A 19,483-nucleotide genomic window follows, 5' to 3' on the forward strand; every position below is an offset into this window, starting at 1 on the left:
CTGGCGTGAGTTCGTACCGTCGGCCGGCCCAAACAAAGTGGTTAGGAAATGTGGCCCCCAGAGAGCTATAAGAGTGGACAGAGCAAGTTTTTTCTCCGTAGGTAAAACGATGAAGGCGAGAGAAGAGTGAGGGAGGGAGGGAGGGAGGGAGGGAGGAGGGTGGAACTTCTTAATCCGTGAATAATTTTTAATTTCTTAAATGTAAACTTTTTCTGCCGTGAGAGAGCGTAGCGTGTTGTCAGTCGTTAGTCAATTTTTTGGTGATATGTTGATTATTTTACTGCATATTATTTATTCAGCATAGTGACGGAACAGCTTTGATGCAAAAAGAAGAGAAGGAAGGAGTGAAGGGAATTGGGAGGGAGGAAAATGGGAAGGAGCTAGGAGAGAAGATTCGAAGGACTCAATAAGAGAATGGGAAGAAGCAGAAAGGGGGGAGGAGAAAGGAACGGGAGAGAGAGAGAGAGAGAGAGAGAGAGAGAGAGAGAGAGAGAGAGAGAGAGAGAGAGAGAGAGAGAGAGAGAGAGAGAGAGAGAGAGAGAGAGAGAAAATAATACGAGGGAAACTATGATAAGAGGAAATAAAAGGAAAAACGAAATACTCGTAAATAAGAAAAGACGTAGGTAAGGATGAATTGAAGAGAGAAAGAAAAAAAAAAAGGAAATGTGTATTGAGAGAACGAATGAAGGAAGATGCAATGCAGGAAGTATCTAGGAAAGAAAATAAAAAGAAAGATGGAAAGAGAAGGAGGAGGAGGAGGAGGAGGGAAAGGAGTCTTGCATGTCAGTAATGAGAATCTCAATACAGGTGATAGTGCGGACTCATCATTCCTCCTCCCCTTCTCCCATCACCAAGCCCTCCCGCCACCCCGTCCCAGCTCCCCTTCCTCCTGCAACACGTCCCCATTACCACGCAAACTACACCACTACCGAAGCGTTCACCGTCCCCTTCACCATCCATACCCCTCAGCTTCCTCGTCCCCAAACTAATGCCCTCACCCTCTCCAACACTCGTCCCCTTCCCTTCCCTTTACCTCCTCAACACCTTAACATGTGTACCCATCCTGTTCCTCACCACCACCACCACCACCACTACTCTCCCGTAAACATCTTTCTCTTTTCTCTCCTTAATTTATTTCTGTTTTTCCCATTGTCGTGTTCAGTCAGAAGTTCACGGCCAGATCTCTCGCTGAACCAGTTAAGTTGAGCGTCTCCTCCCAGTCTGCGGCCCAGATGAGGGGGAGGGCGTGGGGTGAGCGGGTCGGGCAGCGGGAGTCGGGTGGAGCTCTTGACGGCTAGTTTTTACGTGCTGAAGAAGCTACCGGCAGACGAGTCCAACAATGGCTCCACTTTTTCCTCCGACTGAAGATGCCACTGGACCTCACGCCGGGAGGGGCCGCCGACCTCGCTGCGCTGTTGCTCTCTGGTCTTGTTCTTGACACCTACTCCCTCCTCTGCTGGCCTTCCCTTCCCACTCATCGGCTCCCTCCTCCCCTGCCCTTCACCGCCCCGTCTCCTCGTCGCTCCCTCAGGGTATGGATGACTTGCACGTTACATCAGGGGACAGTAATCATTAGTTGCTCTTGTCTCCTTGTTCCCTTGTGTCTCGTATCTCTTCTCTTGTAACAAAAATAGCAGCGTTTTGTTCTCTTACCTTTCCGGAAACATTTCGTAAGGTTTTCTTTTTAACAGTTCGTTGGTCATGATTGCTGAAAGGAACATTGTAAAGTGCACTGCATGTGAAGCATCAGTCCGTGTGTCCAGGTGGAGATCATGTCAAGATTCACAAGCTGACATGATGTACATACATGAAGATCAGTCAGTCGATCTTTCAGTCAGTCAATCCAAAGAAACGTGAGGGTGTTGCTGTGGGCGTTTCTAGTTGCTTTTTGGGTGTGTGTTTGTGTGTGTGTGTGTGTGTGTGTCTGTCTGTCTGTCTCTGTCTCTCTGTCTGTCTGTCTGTTTTTCTGTTTGTCTGAAGATATTAAGCTAAGGTATCTGGACAAGGGATCCGCGTGCAGTCAGTCTTTCTCTGCCATGACAGTTCACTCTCACATTTTTCCGATGTGAAGTTCTTTTTATGACACATTACTGAAGACAATTGCGTGAAAAGAGAGGCAACACGCCGAAGAATCATTCATGTGGCAGAAGGATACAGTGAAGACAACCAGGTGATGATGATGGATAAAGAAAAAAATGTACGGAGCTTAATGCAATCAGCTTACTGCTATATACAAAGGATTCTCTTATATTCGAGAATGATCAGGTAGTATCGACAGTGATGGTATAATAAGGTGACGAAAGAAGGGAAAGGGTATAACAACCACAAGGCAAGCAGATTACTTCTCATTCTCTAGTAATTTTTTTTGACTAACTAAATGTACTCTGTGGTTACGTTAATGAGACGTCGTGTAGCCAGCACGCCGCCACTGATCTCTGATCGGTGGATTAATGGATTTGTGGGGCTGAATTTGCGCTTCACTTGTTCTTCTGTTCTTTGTTATAAGTGTTATTTCAGCGCCTCAAATCAGTCAAGCAATCTAAAGTTATAGGCCGCATCCTCTACTTGTGTATAACCAGCAAGAACTGATCCAGTCTTCTGTACGATGGTGTTGGGTAGTGGTGGTGGTGGTGGGGGAGCGGATAGGAATTGGGGTGGGGATGTGGTGCGGAGGTGCTGCTAGTGTTACGCCAGGTTCACTGAGTGCGCATTGTCACCACCCACCACCACCACCACCACCACCACTACTGCTGCTGCTGCTCCTCGAGACGGTTGAGGGAGGAAGGAAGCACCAGTGTTCATCTCCTCTGTCTTTATTATCCTGACGACATGCCTGGTTAGGTTTAACTGGCTGGACACTTTCTGACGAGTGACGCGTGGTCAGCGTAACCAGATGAGGGCCAGTGTTCATCGGATGTCCGCCTTCATGCATGGACGGGACCGGCATAGGGGAGGCGCCTTAGTCAAACCTGCGTTGGGTCTCGGCGAAGCGAAACTGCTCGATGACGTGGTCGGGGAGCGGGCGAGGCGTGGGGATGAGCAGGGACTGGGCGGTAGCCGTTCTCGTCAGCCACATAGGTCACACTGCAGGTGCCTGCCTAAGGGGAAGGGAAGCTGGAATGACGGGGAAGATTGAGCTGAGCGAAGCTGGATCAGCAGGCGTCAGGTGTGTTGAGACACTTGCTGGTGAGGTACTGACAAGTTTTTCCTTGCACACGTGACTCGCCTGAAGCTGCTGCCGTCGATGTTGCTCTGGTCCATGGATACAGATGTCTTCCTCGCCTCCACGTCGTTGCCGTTCTCCGTCTAGAATGCGTAGCAAAACCTGGCGCCGTCAGGACCCTCTTGAGTCTGCGACAGGATAGCGATATGTTTGCCCTCGCCGTGATAAGGACGCCCACATCGCCGGAAGAAGTGCGGGGCGGTAGTGGCGGCGGCCACCAGGCATACGAGGAGAGCCTGTAGGAGCGACAGGAATGAGTCTTATTGGCCAAAGATGTTCCACTGCTGTGTCTCGAGGACTGGTGGAGGACAGCCTAGGATGAGGAGGGGCAAAGTCGCCCAGGGTGTTCACATTAGTGTGTCGTGATGAGACTGGCAGGGACTTGAGGACAAGTCACAGTGTAACGAGAGGTGTGTGAGGAGGCGTCCCCCGTTGTGTACTCACGAGCTCCATGTTGAGAGGCTGCGGTGAGCTGATTCTGACAGACAATCTATTGCAGCTGCATTTATACACGGGGAAGGCGTGTCTTCGCCTTTCTGCTCACCTTTCTGGAGAGTCCAAAGGCCCTGATTAAGACAGAATATGTTCCACGATGCCGCTTGGTAACCTCTTGCCCCGTCACCTCACTCCTGCATGCTTCGCCTTCACGCCCCGGGAGCAGGGCGGTCAAGCAGCAGGGAAGACGTGTTTGTCATTTGTACTTCTGATACTTAGCGACGTTAATTGTAATGAATGACTGAACAGACACAATGTTCAATGATATATTGATAAAGAAACACCTGATAGCAATAAAAAGACTATTAAATAAACTGACGATCCTAATGATGATGATAGTAATAATAATGATAATGATATTATTAGTAATAGTAATAATGATATTATCAATAATAATAATAATGCAGTCAGCGAATACCGATCTTGAGTTGAAATTGCAAAGGCTGCTTGGGGAGCACGTCTTATTTAAGATCTCTTAGCAAGCATAAAAAATGGGCTGGGACAAATTGACTTGTTGACATCTCAAGTGCATCTCTCCTCCTCGCTCAGTATTCATCGTGTGTTTGGTGACGCGTAATCGGCTTTCCCTTTGATTGCAACGCATTTTTTTCTCCTCATTTTGTGGTGCTTGTAGTGATGGTTGCGAGAAAAAGTCAATCACGGATCTTCACATGTCGGGCTTGAATGGTGTCGATGTAGCAAAACATGTGAATTAGAATACGCGAAACTTTCAGAACCTAAACCTAATTAAAAAATTTGTCAAGCGAGGGAGTAAGGAATTGTCTTTACATGTGCAGTGGTGGCATCCCCGCTACTTCCCTGCAGCTGTCTTGCCATAAGAGTCGGAATAGAGTCTAAATTCCTTCGTAGAGAGGCTAGAAGCCGCGGGGGTAACGATGAAGGATCCCACCACCGTGTTTGTGAAAAGACAACCCTTCGCTGCCGCCCTGGACAAATTTTTTTTGAGGTTCTGCAAGTTTCGCGTTTTAAATCCACATATTTTGCTATATCGACACATTTAAGCCCGATATGTGAAGATCTATGACTGAATTACATCAGCGTGACTTGTCTGCCTCGCACTTACCAATACAAACACCACAGCATGAAACATGCGTTTCATCCCGATAACAGAGCCGACCACGCGTCACCAAAGACACAGTGAACACTGACACTGGTGATCTACGCAAGACTGGTCATTGTTACTATGGGCGTGAGTGAGGAGGAGAAATGCACTTTAGATGCCAATAAGTCAATTTGTCCAAGCCCATTGTTTATGCTTGCTGGGAGACCTTAAGTAAAACGCACTTCCCGAGCAGCGTGTGCTGCCGCGACATGAGATCGGCATTCACTTACAGTAATGATAATAATAATAATAATAATAATAATGATAATAATAATAATAACAACAACAATAACAGCAATAGTGATATTAATGATAATAATGATAATAATATAATAATAATAATAATAATAATAATAACCAGGTAATAGGTGCTTTAAGCTGCGGAGCAACTTAAAAGGATCTTCCAGTGGCTGGGGATTCTAATTTTTAGACGCGTCGCAGACCTGGTCATCTGGAGCCCGCCTGCACATGCCACGCCAAGTGTCGCGCCGTCCCGTGATGGTTGCCGCGAGTGACATATTACTATAAATGACTCTGTGTTTTCAATATGTGGTTTCAATATGTGGAGCTTTATCTGGATTCTGACTACATTATCGTGTTCACGAGAGTTTTTTCTTCCTACATAATGTAATGATATATTTCAGCATTCACTGATTAACTGTTGAAAATAGTAAAACACATTAGCATTTTTTTTTAACATCTTCACATTTCAACTCGTAATACTATTTTCTTTTCTGTTTTGTCAAAATTTTACGATACATTTTGATTCTACAGTCTGATGGTGTCAACCAGAACCGGCTATCCCGTATATTAAGTGAGTTATGGCAAATAATTCGCGCATTTTGTGCGATTGAGCTCGATCTGTAGTGATTAGGTGATAGTTGTGCGAGTTCCGAGGTAGAAATGTTTGCTCACATGCGGATAAGTCGAAATATGCAAAATACGGCAAAAAAGTGGGTCTGACGAAGAAATGTCATAAAACAAGAGATGCCCCGTTAAAAGTTACCCACTAGGAGGTGTTTCCGAGACTGAAATTGCAATTTTTATATGCGATGGACACCGAAAGGTGCTCTTGGCCATTATTTGATTTCCACAATTTCCTTATTTTTATCATAACTTGCCTTTTTCATCGTCTCTTTCCTCTTAAAGTGCGTTTTCTTTCATCTTGATATTCGGTATGTATTCCATTTTTATCTTGACATTTTGTATTTCAATCTATTCTAGATTTTTCGGTTTCCTTGTTTTGTCTTTCCGTACACCTCAAGTCAGTATTTTGCATGACTTGCACTTGTATTTTCGTTCGTGCTCTTAATCGTAAATAAGTCCAATATTCTTCTCTCTACACAAATCTTCCCTCCCGGAACACACACGCGGCGTCTTGTCTTTTCCATGTCCGCCTCGGGAACTGAAAAACTCATGCGCAAGGGCAGTGAAGCAGCACGGGCACTCCAGATCCAAGGTGATGGATCTGCCCTTTGTCTCGCCTTGTCTTCTAGAACACTTTCAGGGCAGGATGGAAAAGGGTTTCCTGCGTTGCGTAAACTTGTGATGGAAATGTGGAGGGACTGAGGGAGGTTCATCTTGTGCATGAGTTGAGTTACATACACAGGCCACAACAGACCTTGTGGTCCATATGAGGTGACCTGTTCTAGGACTTCTTAGAAAGTAATAGTAGAAGAAAGGGACAGCAAGGCAGAAGGCTCTCTCCCCACCATACAGCATAAACCGTAGAGGAGAGAAAACAGATAGGAAAATAATACCTAACGAGGGTGAAGAAATAAAAACCCGAAAGAAATTTTATAGAAGAGAATGAAAATTGATTAAATGAGATGCCCCCATTTACTGGGTGCAAGGAAATATTCTGTAACAATTCCCTGCCTCGCTAAAGTTATTGAATCTATCCTCAACAGGAAGATTCTTAAAAATCTATCACTTAACAACCTTCTATCTCATCGCCAGTATGAGTTCTGTCGATTCCAATTCTGGCTTTCTTTACCGAGTCTTGGTCGTCCTCTTTCAGGGATTTTGGTGAAACTTTTGCTGTTGCGTTAGACATTTGAAAAGCTTTTGATAGAGTCTGGCACAAAGCTTTGATTTCCAAACTACTCTGCTACTACTTTTATCCTTCACTCTGTAACTTCATCTAAAGTTTCCTTTCTGACCGTTCTGTTACTTCTGTGGTAGATTGTCACTGTTCTTTTCCCAAATCTATTAACAGTGATGTTCTTCAGGGTTCTGTCCTGTCATCCACTCTTCCTATTGTTCATCAATGATCTTTTAATCCAAACTTCGTCTCCTATCCACCCCCACGCTGATGATACCACCCTGCGCTTTTCCACGTCTTGTCGTAGACGTCTAACACTTCAGGAAGTAAACAGTTCACGCAGCGAGACAACAGAACGCCTGACTTTTGATTTCTCTGAAATTTCTGATTAGGACAGAGCAAATTTAGTATTGTTCAATGCCTCAAAAACTCAATTCCTCCATTTATCAGCTCGACACAATCTTCCTGAAAACTATCCCCTCTTCTTAGTTGACACTCAACTGACTCCCTCTTCCACACTGAACGTCCTCGGTCTGTCCTTTACTTATAATCTGAACTGGAAACTTCACATATCATCTCTAGCCAAAAGAGCTTCTATGAAGTTAGGCGTTCTGAGTCGTCCTCTGCTGCTAACTCTACAGAGGCCTTATCCATCCATGTAAGTAGTATGCTTCACATGCATGGGTAGGTTCCGCTCATACCACTCTTTTCTACAGGATGAGATCAAAAACTTTTCGTCTTATCAACTTCTGTCCTCTAACCGACCGTCTTCAGGCTCATTCTCATCGCCGCAATGTTGCATATCTTGCTCGTGGTCGTTGCTCGTTGGTCGTGAGGTATTTACTGCAGTCCATGTTATCGATGCCTTTGGTGATTTTTAAACATTTTGATTGAGTCACCTCTTAGTCTTCCTTGAGTTAAGGAAGTAAATTTAATTCTCAAAGTCGCTGTTCGTATGATTTGTTTCATCGGGTTGGTATATTTTTTAACACTATACTGAATCTTCTTTATTATCTATATATGTCCTTCTGATAGAAAGGGCACCAGTCTTGAACGCTGTATTCCAAAAGTTGATGGACCAGGGAATTATATAGAGTGAGTTATCATATGTTTATATTCAGATGATCTCCCAAAAGAGCCAATTATTTTATTTGCTTTCTTTACATCTTCTTGACATTGTTGGTCGTTACTTCTAAATTAGGCTCCCTAACTACCATTCATTGTACAATTGGCTTTCTCGCTTGTATATCCAATGTGAAAACTTTACTCTAGTCAATGTTAAAACTCATTCGCCAAGTTTGCCTCATTCTATCAACTAATCTAAATTTTTCTGCACTTCCTTTACTTGTTCATTATAGACTACTGTATTAGCTTTTTTTTATCGTCATACTTTAATATTATGCAGGTGAAACCCTCATCGATGTCGTTTATATAAACTAAAAAGAGTACATGTGATCCTTGGGACACCCCGCAGGTTACACTTTGAGAGGGAGAGGAGGTCGTGAGTGTAAGTTGAAGAGGAGAGAAGGAGGGTGTGAGTGTGTGTGGGTGGAGGGAGAGACAAGGAGGGTGTGCGTTTGTAAGTTGAAGAGACAGTGAAGCTAGTGTAGCCTTTCGTTCAGTTACCATAACGAGGAGTGAAGTGTGAAAGCATTTTGAAGAGGGGTATACGAGAGAGGTAAGGAGGGAGGGGACTTAGCGATCAGATAAGTGTTGTAGTTGGCTGGTGTGTCTAAGTGATAGATGTGATGTAAATGTACTTTATGATGATAGTGATGGGAGAAAAACTAGTGATACTATGGTCTGACCATTTTGAATGTAGCGTTTAGGCGTTGTCCTATCCGGAGAATCCCCGGCCTGCAGCCCTGCCACAGGTATACCAAGACACACCTCATGTCAGGTATTTCCTACCTCAAAATTAAATGGTGTTGTAGTATATATATACACCGTGATGCTCTAAAAGGCAAGTTAGTGTTATATATATATATATATATATATATATATATATATATATATATATATATATATATATATATATATATATATATATATATATATATATATATATATATATATATATATATATATATATATATTTTATTTTTTTTTTTTTTTTCTTTTTTAATGATACTTGCATTTTTTTTTTTTTTTCGCAAACACCACAACACTTGGGAACGTTTCCTCCTGGCGTTGTCACATTTCCGTGGGTGACCAAGTGAGGTCATACGGTCAGTGACAGTGTTCATCCATGGTCACTTCCTCTCGCGGCCTCCAGCCAGGATGGAAGCTACTTCTCCCGCTCGCTCTCATCACCATAGCCGAGAAGAGCTTACTTGCTCACTAAATAAGTATTTTATTTATTTTTTTTAAAGATCTAATAGGGGATCATTACTTGACCTCTTAAGAGCTGTTTCCCGAACAGCGAAAGCCACCAATGTGCCTTGACTTGTACCTCGATGGTGGTGTGAAAAGTCGTAACTAATTAATTAAAAATATATCATAGTTTAAAGGAAATATCATGCCAAAAGGGAAACCTATCACATTTAAACGAAACTCACAATGGAGAGAGAGAGAGAGAGAGAGAGAGAGAGAGAGAGAGAGAGAGAGAGAGAGAGAGAGAGAGAGAGAGAGAGAGAGAGAGGAGGAGGCAGCTTGACTGACCGACAGGCAGATTTTTTTTCTCAAATTTTAATGATTTATAGGCAAGTATATATCTCTGATAGAAATAGATTAATATGAAATGTAGATTGTATATGGAGAGAGAGAGAGAGAGAGAGAGAGAGAGAGAGAGAGAGAGAGAGAGAGAGAGAGAGAGAGAGAGAGAGAGAGAGAGAGAGAGAGAGAGAGAGAGAGAGAGGTGGTGTGTGAGGAACGAGGTTATCAGCGACACACAGCCTCTAATCTGATAATTGTCCAGTACAAGGTTTGGCAGTGCCGCAGGCCGGGTAATCCCCGGAAAGGACAACGCCTAAACGCATAATTCAAAATGGTCAGACCATAGTAGCAAAACTAATGATACTAGTGACTATGCTACCGTTTTTGGTGTTGCTGCTGTTGCTATTTCTATTCCCGACTTATACTACTACTGCTACTAATACTGCTACTACTACTGCTATTGCTGCTGGTGCTGGTGCTGCTGCTGCTGCTGCTGCTGCTGCTGCTACAACAACAACTACTACTACTACTACTACTACTACTACTACTACTATTACTACTACTACTACTACTACTACTACTACTACATCTTATAAAGGTGACTGTTTCCTATACATTTTGAGTTCACCGCACGTAGAAATAGGTACATGATTTCCAAGAATCCAACAGACTAACCAACATGTTCCTTATCTTACAGTCTTGAGACACTTCCGAAAGTATTCAGGTCAGCATGTTTGAAAATCTTGTGTTTTTAGCCTCTTGAGGTCAACAGTTATGGGTCATTATTTATTGTTCCTTTACCCCATTTCCCGAGAACCCTGTCACATGCCTTGCTGTAAACCACAAACAAAACGTACAACATTTCTTTCTTCCCTGTAGCATAATGGATCAGTGATCTTAATGACACTATTTACTATGTGCAACGCCGAACGTTTTGTGCGCCAGCTTGACACTTCACTATAACTATAACTTCTTTGATATTAACGCATCAGATATTTTGGCTATAGTATTCAGGACGTCTATGACACGGTAATTACCACATTGACAACGAGAGCTCTCTACCGGTTATTTATGTACTCTCATCCAAGTAGCGTTCACCTTCAGACAACGGGGCCTCTGAGGATGTCCTGGGAAATGCACCTCTGACCTCCCACCCTCGTCCCGTCAAGAGGGTCGCGAGCTGGGAGGCTGGCAGGTGCAGGAGTGACAGTGTCTTTTGTACAGTAGGGGTGATGGTGGATGTGGTGGTGGTGGTGAGGGTGAGAATATGAAGGGGAAGTAATACCAAGCACTACCATAGCTGCTCAAGGCGGCAGAGGGAGGAAGGAAGCACCAGTGTTCATCTGCTCTGTCTTTATTATCCTGACGATATGCTTGGTTAGGTTTTACCAGCTGGACACTTTATGACGAGTGACGCGCGGTCAGCGTATCCGGATGAGGACCTTTGTTCATTAGATGTCTGCGTTCATGCGTGGACGGGGCCGGCGGTGGGGAGGCGTCTTAGCCAAATCTGCCCTGGCTCTGGGCGAAGCGAATCTGCTCGATGGCGTGGGCGGGGAGTGGATGAGGCGTGGGGATGAGCGGGGACACTGGGCGGTAGCCATTCTCGTCAGCCACGTAGCTCACACTGCCGATGCCTCCCTCAGGGAAAGGAAAGCTGGAATGACGGAGAAGATTGGGGTGAGCGAGACTGGAGCAGCAGGAGGCAGGTGTGGTAGGACACCTGGTGGTGAGTTACTGACAGGTCCTTTTTTGCACGCGTGACTCACCTGAAGCTGCCGTCGATGTTGCTCTGGCCCTTGGATCCAGGAGTGCCCCGTGCCTCCACGTTGATGCCGTTCTCCGTCTGGAATCCGTAGCGGAACCTGGCGCCGTCAGGACCCTCCTGAGACTGTGACAGGATAGCGATGTGTCTTCCGTCGCCGTAATAAGGGCGCCCGAATCGCCCGAAGAACTGCGGGGCGGCAGTGGCGGCGGCCACCAGGCACACGAGGAGAGCCTGTAGGAGCGACAGAAATGGGTCTTATTAATTCAAGATATTTCATTGGGGTGTCTGGAGGGCTGGTGGAGGACAGCTCAGGATGAGGAGAGGCAGAGTCGCTCAGGGTGTTTACATTAGTGTGTCGTGATGAGACTGGCAGGGACTTGAGGACAAGTCAGTGTAACGAGAGGTGTGTGAGGAGGTGTCCCCTTTTGTATACTCACGAGCTGCATGTTGAGAGACTGCGGTGAGCTGATTCTGACAGACAATCGATCGCAGCTGCATTTATACACGGGGGAGGCGTGTCTTCGCCTTCCTGCTCACCTTTCTGGAGCGTCCCAAGGCCCTGATTAAAATAGAACAAGTTTCACGATGCCGCTTGGTAACCTCTTGCCCTGTCACCCCCAGGAGCGCTCCCCCACTGCACGCCTCGTCTTCACGCCCCGGGAGCAGGACGGTCAAGCAGCAGGGAAGACGTGTTTGCCACTTGTACTGTTGATTCTCAGCGACTCTGTCAGTTGTACTGAATGACTGAACAGACACGACGCTTAAAATGATACATTGATAAACACCTGATGTCAATAAAGTGATAAATAGATAAACTGATGACTCATATGATGATGATAATGATAATACTAGTACTAATTATAGTAATGACAGTAATGATTACAGTAATGATAATTAGCGAGACGCGTGAAACTTTCACGGAAGCAGGGGAGACATGAATACCCTTAGTAAGATTATGAGGTCCTCAAGGTACCCATAGGTTAACACTAGATACGGATCCCATGAACCAACAACTCTTAGATTACCATTTGTGAAAGCATCAAGTCGCTCTAACGGTGGTAGAAGATGAATGATAATAATAATGATAATAATAATGATAATAATGATAATAAAAATGATAATAATAATAATAATAATAATAATAATAATAATGATAATGATAATAATAATAATGATAATCAAAAGCGAAAATCCTTACCTGAACTCGGAAGAAAAGCTGCCAACAAAATTGAAAATAAACTTGTATCAATAAAACTTGAACAAAAATTCATTAAATTCGCTGCTTTCTCCACTAGTCAATCATAAAATGTCGAGGAGAATCCTGGTATGAAAAACATACCTTGGCAAAGTAACCGGAGAGGCCGACTGGCGTGATGTCACATGGGAAGCAGGGCGCTGGACTGCAAAGGGACATCTGTACTGGCCCCCCGCAAGAAAAAGGAAACACAAAGGGAAATAATTTGCTTTTATTAGTTTTATATATTTAATGTTGGTGTATGCCCCATGAAATCTGGTGGCTGGCTGCTTTTGATCCTAGTGCTGCTGTTGAAGTTCTTGCTCTTGGTGGTGCTGATTCTGTTGTTTAATATTCATGTGTTTCATGCTCCCATTTGTTCTCTCTGTGGGAATAATGACACCAGAGGAAACCGTTGTTCCCAGCTTTCCTCCGTCTCTCACTGTGGCCCGCTGGCAGCTGATCATTTATCATTTTGTACAGTTTTATTTTATTGATATATCTGCAGCTGCTTTAACATCGAGTTTATCTGCATCCTGGCCACCACCTACACAGTACTAGGAGAACTAGGATTTACACATGGTCGCCTGATACAACACTTTGCAAATACGGACACTTCACCTCGGGTCGCAGGCTTGCTGTGCCGCACTTTGAGGGCACAGGTCGGTGCATCCCCACGAACATGAAGTGAACAAACTGTCATTAATAAAAGTGAATAGAATGAAAACAGCAAGATATCTGAATGGGAGGCAAAGAGTGTATCCGCTTCGGGAGGTGGCCAGTGCTAGGCTAGGAAAAAAAATATGAAGATGTATTTCTTTATACCAAGTTGTGTTTTTCCTCGTTTTTGCTACTAGTTCCTATACTGAAACACTTCATTTGGGTTTTTCAATCTTTTTTTTTTTATCAATATATGTTTTTATCTTTCATGTTGCTCTTTTCTTCTTTTTCATTCGTTTATCCTTGACCTTTGTCTGCCTTGCATTTATTTATCATACCTTCGCATACATGTTTCCTTTCACTTGTAATATATTTACCTGGCGTCGTGTCCTTTTCCGTCACGTTTGAATCCCTGATGCGCATTTATCACCACACGTCCGGGTTGTTTCTTGTAACCTTTCATGCAGTACACGGTGTCCCGCTAGTTAAGTTACATATATCAGGATATGAGAAAGTAATTCTAAGTCGCAAATACTCTATACACATATGGTGTATTTTGCTTTATTTGGGAGAAATTAACCTGTAAGTTGTGTGTTACCGGAGCCGCTCGCCTGGGCGGACCTCCGCCTCCCTCCGTGTTTCCTCGGCTTGCTACCTCCTCGAGTGGTGCCGCGTGTCTAAGTAATAATTTTTTGTATACAATCTTCGCAGTCAAATCTTCACAGGAAACAGCAAACGACAGAAATTTTTGTGTCAGTGAAGAAAATGTCCAGGTAACACAGCAATGTAGTGGTGGTTAAGAGCCGCTTTTCAAACATACGGGGACACCCTGTGTTTATCGTCCTCCCGAGGCATTCGCTTGAGTTTCATGATTTCCTTATCCTCATCGTAATTTGCATTTTTCCGTTGTCTGCCTGTGTAATTTATGTACCATCTTAAAGTGCATTTTCTTTCATCATGATTATTAATTGTTTGTATCTGTTCTCCATTTTTATAGTGTTTTCATAATTCATGTATCCCTAAATGTCTTTCACTTCGCGATCAGTCTGTAGATACGACATTATTTTTCTTATTTCTGTTTTCTTTTTAATTGTTTTTAGCTCTTCCAGAATTGGTGATTCTGTTTCATATCTTTCTTGTATTATCTTTCTCTACTTCCCTGTTTCTCCATATACTTTTGTTTTCCATTATTTTCAAGTTTGTCTTTTGTTATTGTCAAATTATCAAATTTTTCTGCATTTCTTATACTTCTTCGTTAGATACAACGCAATGAACAATTTTGGTGTTACCAGCAAACTTTGATACTATGGAGGTGAGATCTTTATCAATGTCGTTTATAGAAACTAAAAAGAGTACAGGTCCTAAAACTGATCCTAGGGGCACCCTGCTGGTTACACTAGTCCTCTTGTATGCTTTCCCATTTATTTCAACCTTTAAGGGTGAGAGGAAGTTGTGAATGTGTGTGAGTTGGCGGGGAGAGGAGGAGGTTTTAGTGGGTGTGTCAGTTGACGTGCAGAACAGGAGGGCGTGAGTGTGTATGGGTTGAGGGGGCGACGAGGAGTGTGTGTGTGTGTGTGTGTGTGTGTGTGTGTGTGTGTGTGTGGGGTTTTAGGGAGAGACAAGGAGGGTGTGAGTGTCTGAGTTGAGGAGGAGACAAGCAATGAATAAGAGAGGCAGGGACTAAGGGAGCTTGTGAATTAGGTAAGTGAGGTAGTTGCCATGTGAGTCTCAAAACTTATTGATGTCATGGTGAAAATGTTAGTCATAGTAACAAAAATAAGGAAAATATGGATTATGGTACCGTTTTTGTTGCTGCTAATGCTGCTACTACCATTCCCTACTACTACTACTACTAGTTATCATTATAGCTACTACTACTGCTGCTGTTACTACTGCTAGACTATTTCTACTGCTGTTACTACTACTACATTGTTACTGCTGTTGTTACTACTGTTACACTACTACTACTGTTACTACTAATATGACTCCTACTACTACTACTACTACTACTACTACCACCACCACCAACAACAACACCACAGCTACTATTACATCTTGTGAAAGTAACCATTTGCAAGATATTTTGTGTTCATTGCGTACGAAGTATGTCCGTACATGCTTTCAAAGAACCCAACACACTAACCAACAGATTACTAATCTTTCAGTCTCAAGACACTTCCGAAAGTATTCAGGCCAGGATGTTTGAAAGTCTTTTTCAATCTTTTTTGGGGCGACAATTTTGGCGGGTCATTATTTCATGTTATTCTTTTATCCCATTGCTCGAGAAGCCCTGGCATATGCTTTGCAGTAAACCACAAATGAAACATAACTTTTCTTTTTTCTCCGTAGCATAATGGATCAGTAATACTAAGGATACCATGTTCTTGCTGCAATGCCGGACTTTCTGTGCGTCAGCTTGACACTCCATCATAAAAGTAATTTCTTTGATATTAACACTTCAGATATCTTAGCTAAAGTATTTATGGTGCCTATGACACGGTAATTACCACACTGACATTGAGAGCTCTCTACCGGTTATTTATATACTCTCATCCACGCAGCGTTCACCTTCAGACAACGGGGCCTCTGAAGATGTCCTGGGAAAGGCACCTTTGACCTCCCACCCTCGCCCCGTCAGGAGGGTCGTGGGCTGGTAGGCTGGCAGGTGCAGGAGTGACAGTGTCTCGTGTACGAAGTGGTGGTGGTGGCGGCGGCGGCGGTAGTGGTGATGGAGGTGTGGGTGGGAATGCGATGGTAAGACAATGCCGAGCATTACCACAGTTGATGAAGACTGCTAAGGGAGGAAGGAAGCACCAGCGTTCATCTGCTCTGTCTTTATTATCCTGACAACATGCCTGGTTAGGTTGTACTGGCTAGACACTTTCTGACGAGTGACGCGTGGTCATCGAAACCAGATGAGGACCTCTGTTCGTCAGATGTCCGCGTCTGGGTGTGGACGGGGACGGCATTGGAGAGGCGCCTCAGCCTGATCTGCCCTGGCTTTGAGCGAAGCGAATCTGTTCAATGGCGTGGGCGGGGAGTGGGTGAGGCGTGGGGATGAGCGGGGACTCTGGGCGGTAGCCATTCTCGTCAGCCACGTAGCTCACACTCCCGGTGCCTCCCTCAGGGAAAGGAAAGCTGGAATGACGGGGGAAGATAGGTCTTAGCGAGGCTGGATCAGCGGGCGGCAGGTGTGTTGGGACACATGCTGTTTAAGTACTGACAGGTCTTTCCTCTCACGCGTGACTCACCTGAAGCTGCCGTCGATGTTGCTCTGGCCCTTGGATCCAGGAGTGCCCCGCGCCTCCACGTTGATGCCGTTCTCCGTCTGGAATGCGTAGCGGAACCTGGCGCCGTCAGGACCCTCCTGAGACTGTGACAGGATAGCGATGTGTTTGCCGTCGCCGTAATAAGGGCGCCCGAATCGCCCAAAAAACTGCGGGGCGGCAGTGGCGGCGGCCACCAGGCATACGAGGAGAGCCTGTAGGAGCGACAGGAATGAGTCTTATTGGTCCAAGATGTTCCACTGCTGTGTCTCGAGGACTGGTGGAGGACAGCCCAGGATGAGGAGAGGCAGAGTCGCCCAGGGTATTTACATTAGTGTGTCTTGATGAAACTGGTATGAACTTGAGGACAAGTCACAGTGTAACGAGGTGTGTGTGAGGAGTCGACCCCCGCTATTTACTCACGAGCTGCATGTTGAGAGGCTGCGGTGAGCTGATTCTGACAGGTAATCAATCGCAGCTGCATTTATACACGGGTGAAGCGTGTCTTCGCCTTCTTGCTCACCTTTCTGGAACGTCCCAAGGCCCTGATTAAAACAGAACAAGTTTCACGATGCCGCTTGGTAACCTCTTGCCCCGTCACCCCCATTAGAGCTACCCCCTGCACGCCTCGCTTTCACGCCCCGGGAACAGGGCGGTCAAGCAGCAAGGAAGACGTGTTTGTCATATGTGTTGTTGATACTCGGTGATGCTGTTAATTGTACTGAATAACTTGGTGATATGTTGATAAGAAAGAAACGGTTGATGGCAGTGAAAGATAAATAAATTGACGTCTCAAAAGGTGATGGTAATTATCATACTAGTACTGTTACTACTCCTAATAATAGTAATGATTATAAAAGTAATAATGATAATAATAATGATAATAATTATAATAATAATGATAATGATGATCATAAAAACTGTATTAAAATCAGTTAAAATAAGCCATGAGACCACCTGTCTTTTATGTCTTTAACTGAATCTTTGTCGTAAAACTTCAAGGTGAAGTGAGCCTTCATTATCTCGTCAATATGAAGCAACGGCCACCGGAGCCTTCTCTGCAAGCACATCCCTCACCGCTGGTCACGCGGCGCTCTGCTACTCATGGTGAACAGGGAAATGTGTTTAAATACATATTCTTAAGAATGGCGGAGAGTCAGGCCGCCTTTCCTTCCATGTGTTGTGTTTGTGAGTGGCACTGGTGTGCATCGCGCCTGCAGGACCTCAGGGTCTGCAGACTCTTCACTCTACCAGTACCACTTTCAACACTGCATATCTAGGTAAGCGAAAGAGAAGGAAATAGTTTTACGAATTAATGGAAGAGTCAATGATTGATAAGTTTTTGTAAGGTGGTAATCAGTTTATTATTCACAAGAAAGGAGGAACAGAACTCGTTCACGGAAAGAACGTTGATTTTTACTATTTATTTAAATATTAAGTCTTAAAAGAAAAGAATATCATTGTGAATGAGAAAAATCAAAAGTCTGTAAATCCTTACCTGAACTTTGTCTAATTTTTTGGCACAACAGAGAAGAGAAGTCGTCAACAAAATTCAAAATAAACTTGTAGCTATCAATAAAACTCGAACAAAAGCTAACTAATTTCGCGGCTTTCTCCACTAGCCCATCATCAAATGTGGAGAATCCTGGCATGAAAAATATACCCTGGCAAACAGGAAAGGCCGACTGGCATGATGTCATATGGGAAGCAGCGCGCTGGACAGGAACTGGACGCCTGTGCTGCCCCCCGCGAGCACCTGGAAACACAAAGGGAAAGAATTTAGTTTTTGTTAGTTTTATGCATTTTTAAGTTGTGTGCATGAAATCTGGTGGCGAACGTGATATTCGAGTAGCCTGTAGGCCTGGGCTGGGCGCTGGAGATGCTGCTGCTGCTGCTGCTATTGTTGTTGTTGTTGTTGTTGTTTTGATGTGTTCTTTCACGTGGCCATTTCTTCCCTCCGTACTAGTTCTTGACTCCGAGGAAGCAAGTGTTCCCAGCCCTCCATTTTGTCCTCTTCTTATGACAGGAAATGCGGAGACTTCACCTTCACCTCGCGTCTCCGTCTTGCTGTGCGGCACTTTGACGGTAGAGGACGGTGCATCCTTACGGAAATGAGGTAAATAAAATATGATAAATATAGCTTAATAAAGATAAAAAGAACAAGATGTGTGAATTACAGAAAGAGTGTACGCGTGCCGCAAGATTGCCAGTGGTGTGAAGAAATTGTCCAGGTGTATTTTTTTATATTAATTTGAGTTAGTATGTTCCATTAACTTGTTTTTCTTTTTTTTTTTTCTTGAGTCTAAATTTCTTTTATCTTGGATTCCTCCACTTAAACTCCATTTATTTTCTTTTTATCTAGTCTTGATATCATTACTCTTTTTCGTTTGGTATTGCTGAAACTCTGCATCCGTATTTTATCTTTTGTCTTCATTCAGTTTTGTTTTTACACTTGCTGTTGATCTTTTCTGCTGTTTCATACGTTTATCAGTGATCTTTGTCTGCCTTACATTTATTTATCATAGTTAAGCATTTATTGTTCCTTTCACCTGTAATATATCTTTTCTAGCGTCGTGTCCTTTTTCGTCACGTATGAGTTGTTGATACGGATTTATCATCACGCGTCCGGCTTGTTTCCTTCTTGTAACCTTTATGTTTATTATCTTTCTGGAAGTGTTCGTTTGATTTCCATTATTTTCTTATCTTCATCATAATTTGCGTATTTCATCGCCTTTTTCATCTTGAAGTGTGTTTTGTTTCATCGTGATTCTATTAATTGTTTGTGTCTGTCCCTCGTTTTTCGTATGTTCTTATAATTCATGTATCTTTTAAATATCTTTCACTTTATGATCAGTCTGTGGAAGCGGAATTTTTTTATTTTTTATTTCTGTTCCCTTTTGATTGTTCTTAGCTGTTCTTCCATAAATCCTGACTCTTTTTCTTACCTTTCCTGTATTATCGTTTCCTAGTTTCCTGTTTCTCCGTGTAGTTTTGTTTTCTATTATTTTCAAGTTT

General features: G+C 43.8%; 2 protein-coding genes and 1 long non-coding RNA gene across 3 annotated transcripts; all 3 read right to left on the reverse strand.

Annotated features, from left to right (window-relative positions):
• Positions 1-2,266: 2,266 nt before the first annotated feature.
• On the reverse strand, positions 2,267-4,946 carry LOC135105384 (uncharacterized). The gene is made up of 2 exons (XR_010270825.1): positions 3,668-4,946; positions 2,267-3,459 (listed from the first exon to the last, which is right to left on the reverse strand). It is a non-coding gene; the product is annotated as an uncharacterized LOC135105384 (long non-coding RNA).
• A 5,932-nt stretch (positions 4,947-10,878) lies between these two features.
• Positions 10,879-11,946, reverse strand: LOC135105385 (cuticle protein AM1199-like). Its single transcript, XM_064013517.1, has 3 exons — positions 11,746-11,946; positions 11,310-11,539; positions 10,879-11,197 (listed from the first exon to the last, which is right to left on the reverse strand). The coding sequence occupies exons 1-3, from the start codon at positions 11,752-11,754 to the stop codon at positions 11,041-11,043; spliced, it is 396 nt and encodes a 131-aa protein (XP_063869587.1). The 5' UTR covers positions 11,755-11,946; the 3' UTR covers positions 10,879-11,040.
• Positions 11,947-16,021: 4,075 nt separating this feature from the next.
• On the reverse strand, positions 16,022-17,046 carry LOC135105386 (cuticle protein AM1199-like). The gene is made up of 3 exons (XM_064013519.1): positions 16,892-17,046; positions 16,454-16,683; positions 16,022-16,340 (listed from the first exon to the last, which is right to left on the reverse strand). Exons 1-3 carry the CDS (start codon positions 16,898-16,900, stop codon positions 16,184-16,186), a joined length of 396 nt encoding a protein of 131 aa, XP_063869589.1. The 5' UTR covers positions 16,901-17,046; the 3' UTR covers positions 16,022-16,183.
• Between the last annotated feature and the right edge of the window lie 2,437 nt (positions 17,047-19,483).

This window comes from Scylla paramamosain, chromosome 12 (genome assembly GCF_035594125.1).
Source record: "Scylla paramamosain isolate STU-SP2022 chromosome 12, ASM3559412v1, whole genome shotgun sequence".
Lineage (NCBI taxonomy): Eukaryota > Metazoa > Arthropoda > Malacostraca > Decapoda > Portunidae > Scylla > Scylla paramamosain.